General features: G+C 34.2%; 1 protein-coding gene across 1 annotated transcript; it reads right to left on the bottom strand.

Moving 5' to 3' along the window:
- Positions 1–393: 393 nt before the first annotated feature.
- On the bottom strand, positions 394–5952 carry LOC21397010 (lupeol synthase). Its single transcript, XM_024176081.1, is given in 15 exon segments — positions 394–510; positions 779–862; positions 1009–1089; positions 1219–1540; positions 1684–1730; positions 1811–1867; positions 2020–2118; positions 2204–2443; positions 2551–2664; positions 2745–3100; positions 3239–3323; positions 3472–3760; positions 3889–3946; positions 3949–4072; positions 5589–5952. Coding segments are annotated over 15 exon segments (2274 nt in total). The 5' UTR covers positions 5790–5952.
- Between the last annotated feature and the right edge of the window lie 247 nt (positions 5953–6199).

Here is a 6199-nt window from a genome sequence, read left to right as displayed (position 1 = left end):
ACTGTTAAAAATTATACTGGCTGTAATTTTCTCCTGTATATGTATTGGATGCTAGTTCGTATTGTGCCTGGATATTCTTGAAATTAAGATTCTCAAACTGTATATGTACTGAAAATTCTTCCGCCTTAAAGTACGGCGATAATTTATCGATCGAATTTACTTGATCGTAAAATATGAACTTAGTATGAAGTCTACTACAAAATTTAAGAATACAAATGTTAATTCCATAAATCCTTCAGTCAAAAAATATAACATAATATATTTTTTTTCAGAAAAAATCATTGACTTAAATACATAAATTGCATTATTTAAATTCTGAGATTTTCTCAATCATTACACGAAGAAATAAATAAAGATGCACTTGCTTTATTAATTCAATAATCACTCTCTTCTTCATTTACAAGGCAGCGACACCAAATTCCGATATTCGGCGAGAGCCCAAAGAGGGAAGATATTCCGATATGCTGCGTAATGCAACATACAGTTCTTAAAAAAAGCGCCCATGATTTCCTGCCGTCATAAAATTTAACAAACGATCAATAAAGATGCACAATTCTAGAGTACATTTTTGAGACAAGACATTTTTATTTATATACTCACGAGATCTACACCAAAAATATTAGAATTTTTATGTGTACGGTACACTAAAACCATCATCAATTCTTTCAGAAATGTTGATTCAATTAACCATCTTTAATTTTCTTTTCTTATAGCTTATAAATTAGTTTTAATTAATTTTTTCCCCTTTTTGTTGCACAAAGTTAGATTAGATTGGTACCTGTTGGGGGAAATCGCCATCTTCCAATTGAGAGTTGATCAGTAGTTTTGCAGCTCTGTGAATTGGAGTGGGGTCTCTCTCAGCCTATATTACATGTTACATAATGTGTATATATTAAAGAAACATGAGTATTAGAGGACCATGTATATATACAATTATTGATGATGAGGAATACGTACGTACGTCAATTACTCTTCTTACATATTTGTTGAAAGAATTTACTAAATTACCTGTCTACCATGGATCAAACCCATCAATGCTAGAGCAGTTTGCACCAAATTTGAGTGATCTCCTTCAAAAGGTGTATACACCTGCACGATCACCAAGTCACCAGAAGAGTACAAATAATTCGATATTGTTAGTTTCTATGAAAATATATTAAAAAAAATGGTACCAATTATTATAATTAGCACAAGCGAAAGAAACCAATATTTGGCAACCTTATTTGGACAAGAAATGTAGCTCTCAGCCCAACCGCCGTCCTCTCTCTGTGTTTGGAGCAAAAAGTCAACGCCTCTACGGACAGCCTCACAGTTGGAGTAGTGCCTACCGGCAGCCTCCAAGCCTCTAATAGCAAACCACGTTCCGTAAAAGAAGCAAATTCCCCAATATCCATACCAAGATCCATCCGGCATTTGTACGTCTTCAAGGTAGTCAGCAGCATTGGTTATGAAATTATCAATCTCCTTTCTTCTATGTTATGGATGTAACTTCCTAAACAAATTCAACGCTTGGATTGCGGAGGATGTACACTCATTATACCTGCATATATATATATATATATATGGCCAAAGTACCACGTCGTCATGTCTGTCGAATTCCAATTGATATATATATAGTTGATGAAAAGGATTGGAGCTAATTAAAATAATTGAAAGGATTCACTTAAGAATTTTTTTACTTACTCATATTCAATAACGAGGTCCTCCAAAAATTCTACAGGATTTAGCCACTACAGAGGAAAAATACTAATTGAGATACAATTGTAAGATTCAGATATTATTTGGTAGAAGTAAGATTTTTAGTATTTACCTCCAACCATTTTGGCGCTCCGGCTGGCTCCCAAGCAGACACACCTCCATTTGGACTCTATTTTTATGTTTACAGAGGAGATCGAAAAGTGCAGAGAAACCAAAAATACATAACTATCATAAGTGCAGAACTTCTCTGAATTGTTCAAAGTCAAACATAACTAGTTGAAACCAAAAATAAAAAATAAAAATCTATTTTTTTTTTCTCACCTGCAGAGAAAGTATAACATTAACAGAATCATACATGTGCTCTGCTATCATAGGCTCGCCGACAAGATCTGGTGACAACATTTGGAATAATAGGCAACACTGCAAAAACATTTACAACAAACACAAATGTCATTGAGACAAATATATGTAATGTCGTTTTTAAGTATTGATATGTGTTTATTACCTTTAGAGCTTCTGCAGTACAATCAGAAAGTTGCCATCCATGATCTCGGTCGGAGAAAGTCCACGCTCCTTTAGAAATATGCCGAAAATGGTTCAAATGGTCCGGAGGATTCTCCCTAACTTGAGACAACTTTAGGAACTCGTGTGCCTTCTTCAGTACGGACGCAATTTCCTCATTTATGTTGCCAGCAAGTAGAGCTTGTACTGCAAGACTACAGTCCCATGATTGACTACCAAAACTCTGCACAGATTTGGAAAACATGTCCTCTGTGAGTTTATGAGTTTACTGACTTGTAATAAGAATATAGTTTATGAGTTATAAGATTATAGTTTTATGAGTTCACTGACTTGCATAGTGATTCCGTCTTCGGCTACCCATAAGTAATCCGCAACCCTTGGAATATGCTTCTTGAAAGCTTCTCCATTAGGATCTTCCGCCCAGCACGCAAGCATCATCAACGGCTACATGATGAGAAATTGAACATGAATTATAAATTATGCTTAAATAAAAATAACACTTTTGGTCCTAGAATTTTACTTACTTTCTCAACACATCCAATTGTGATATATCGACTATTCTGGTCCTCGTAATGAATATGTTCCATTGCTTTCTGAACTGCTCTCTCTCTTATCATGTTAAAGGGCCAAGTATTGATAACAGACTCGCCAATGTAGTACACACTGTCCCACAAGAGACGTTGTACTCTACCATGGGGATAGTAGTTATCAACCTTAGCGCAAACGTGGCGCATTTTGCTCCACTTGATTTGTTTGTAAGGTTCGTTGTAGATTTCTTCTCGCAATTGCATGATGAGAGGTGTGATTGGACCCACGAACTTTCTCCCATAAAAGTAAGACATTGGCATGAACGTCAATCGACAATAGCAGAACATTTTTGCTGCAATTTTCATTCAAAAATGTTTATATAACATTAATATGAGAGTTATTAACAACACTAACTAGGTATGTTATAAAGAAACATACAATTTTCAAAAATTTAAAAATGAACATATATATAGATGATAATTATTATTACATGGATGAAGTGGTACTACTGAGGGGTAGAACCAAAACTCTGGTGGCATTGGTTTGCATCCATCCCACTCGTACACACCAAGAATCTGTAATTGATACAGAATATAAATCATTAAATTAGATCATAAGTCTTAATTAATTCTCAATTTAGTTTTATTTTCATTTTATTTTGAACTTTGTTGATCAGTTTGTCACATAATGAAGATAACAATATGTACAAATTTATAGACGTACCGCCATCCAAGTCTTTCCCCAAGAGCCCGAGCCCATTGCACCGCCATTGTCAAGAATCCACTTGCGAGCCCTAGCGCAGGCGTTGTCAAGGCCACCGTCGGGGCCTTTCCCGAGAATGCGCATGGCGAGGTAGTTTAGCACTGTGCACATCATCATGCTCGGGCCCTCGATGTGCAATCCCCACCCTCCATCTTCATTTTGGTGACAGTACATGTACCACAACATTTCTCTCTTGTGATGCTCGTTTAACACACTGTCTAAAGTACCCGAGATGTACAAGCAAAACACATGTATATTTACATTTAATTAATTTGTTCACGTGAAAAAATAGATTAATTAAGACAATTGTTACATGAGTAATTCCTTGATTGAATTAAGGTCATTATAGTATTAAGTTGATTGAAAGTAGTCGATACCATGGGAGGAATGTAGAACATAACGCCAGCATTTGCCGCGGGCCAATGGCCGTGTGCGACTGCAGAGCTGACCAGAAGTTAATCGACCTCTTCATCGCGGCATTTACTACTTCGTACTTGATTTCCTCGCCGTCCTCAATTTTCACTTTTGGAATTGTTTGTTTGAAGTTTTTCTCTCTTAACATCTGCATTTTGTCAATAGTAATTTGAATATCCTTGATTTATGTACCCAATACTTAAATAATTCCTTTTTCATAATTTCGTGTGAGGGTACATATCATAAAATAACTAATACATATATCAAAGAATAAAGTGTTCCACAAATTTTTTATTTTGGTGTGACATAGATAGAATATCACGAATAAGCTTTTCTTATTAACAAATCATTTGTACAAAAATGTTGATTAATTTAAATCATGTGAGCATATTCCTTGTGTGTGATTAATATATCATATTGTTCATTCGTTAAAGTCGATGTGTTTTGGACTGCCTACTTGCAAGTAACATATATTTAATTCTAAGGCCGCTTAGCCGTGGCCCACCAGCAGAAGCAATATCCTAATATAGTAATCCACATATATATATATGGCTAAACACACCTAATATAATATAGTGGCAGAAACAAGTAAAATTATACGAAAATAGTAAGTGGATGTTTGAAGTTGTACAAATTAAACATATATCCACATTTCTACCCGTACGTAGTAGAGGCAAATTAACCAAACATGTACCAAAATATGGAAGTAGTACATATTATATATACATACACACACGTGTCAATATGTGTGTTATACACGTACCCACACGTCCCTTCTGCTGCGTATATATATGTAAAAGTATTCTAAAAAGTCAGTTATAAGTATTGACTGTTGACAATAATTAATGAAGATTGATAGTAGTACTAAATTTTTGTCTTTGTAAGTTGGTGACAATCGCTAAATTTGACCAAATTCAACTTAACACACGAACTCTAGTTAACAGATCTGATAAAGCGTAGCCTAACAAATTATAAAATAAAAGTTTTTTTTTTCTTTTTCTTTTTGTCCCTTGGCCTCTCGAAATGTCACATCATTAATAAAATGGAAGTTATTGGGATGAAAACGAACAAAATGACCGTTTTCTTACCAAAACTAACCTTGCCTAATGTTGTGATTAATTCGCCTACAACTTTATTTTCGCTACTTCAAATTAGTTGACATACACAATTTTAGAATATAAAATTATTAACCCTTATAATAGCTTAAGTTTTTTATTGATATCACCCGTTCGAGCTCATAACATATCTTTGACATTTAATATAATTACACTCGCTAATATAATTGACAACGTGTTTGATATTTAATATGTTTCAGGCTCTTAATAGTTTAAGTTTATGAAGAAATATATATATATGGGCGTAATTAATTATTTAAATATTTACTTATTAATCGACGTTATTTTAGTTGAAAAATATTTAATCCGACAGTTATATTAAATTAAATAGTTGAAAACATTTATAACAATTAATCGAACTGAATTCTTAATAACCACTTCTGCAAATAAAACAAATATATATATATATATAAAGTTCTTTTTTTTTTCCCTTGTTGCTCACCCGATTGAACGTATACCTAATTAATTATAATGTGGTGTTTTATATGACTTGGTATCGCAAGCTAATCGACGACTTAACCTTAGAACTACACACACACATATATATACCTGAAGACGCCATATGTGGTCACTGCAGGGCTTGATCTTGTGACGGTTTCTGTAGAAATTCTGGCGAGCCTCCTCAACTTCTGCTCGCTCTTCCGGCGTTCCTGCGGTCGGATCGAACTCGAATATCTGTCTTCCCAAGAAGTTGTTTGTGCTGAATAAATATGGATCTTCCTCACCTGTTCCATACTTAATCTTCCACATTCTTCCTCAGCTATTTACAATCAAACTATATACGTAATATTATTTTGTGTTGGGAGTTGCCTTGGAAATATTGAAAGCTTAACAATGTCATCGTAATTGGGATGTACTCCAGCTTGCTTAAAGCTAATTAATTAGTTATCCCTTCCACAAGATAATATTTTTTTTTATTTTATTTTCTAAGTAATGGTGATCATACGGTTGGAGCTCTTATATAGATGGCGACTTAGAATTAATGGCTTCTCTCCTTCCCTCTTAGAAGAAACTTGTCTTGTACAATTCAGTTTATAGATAGAGAGGAGGAGATCAATATTTTATTTTTATTTATTTTTTTCTTTTTTCTTTTTGGCTTTTTTAAAGGGCAACCTTTTGCATTATTATTATGAGTACACGCCACTGTCCAGTGCACTAAT

Source organism: Morus notabilis, unplaced genomic scaffold (assembly GCF_000414095.1).
Source record: "Morus notabilis unplaced genomic scaffold, ASM41409v2 Scaffold1568, whole genome shotgun sequence".
Taxonomy (NCBI): domain Eukaryota; kingdom Viridiplantae; phylum Streptophyta; class Magnoliopsida; order Rosales; family Moraceae; genus Morus; species Morus notabilis.
This window is presented reverse-complemented; position numbering and strand designations above follow the sequence as displayed.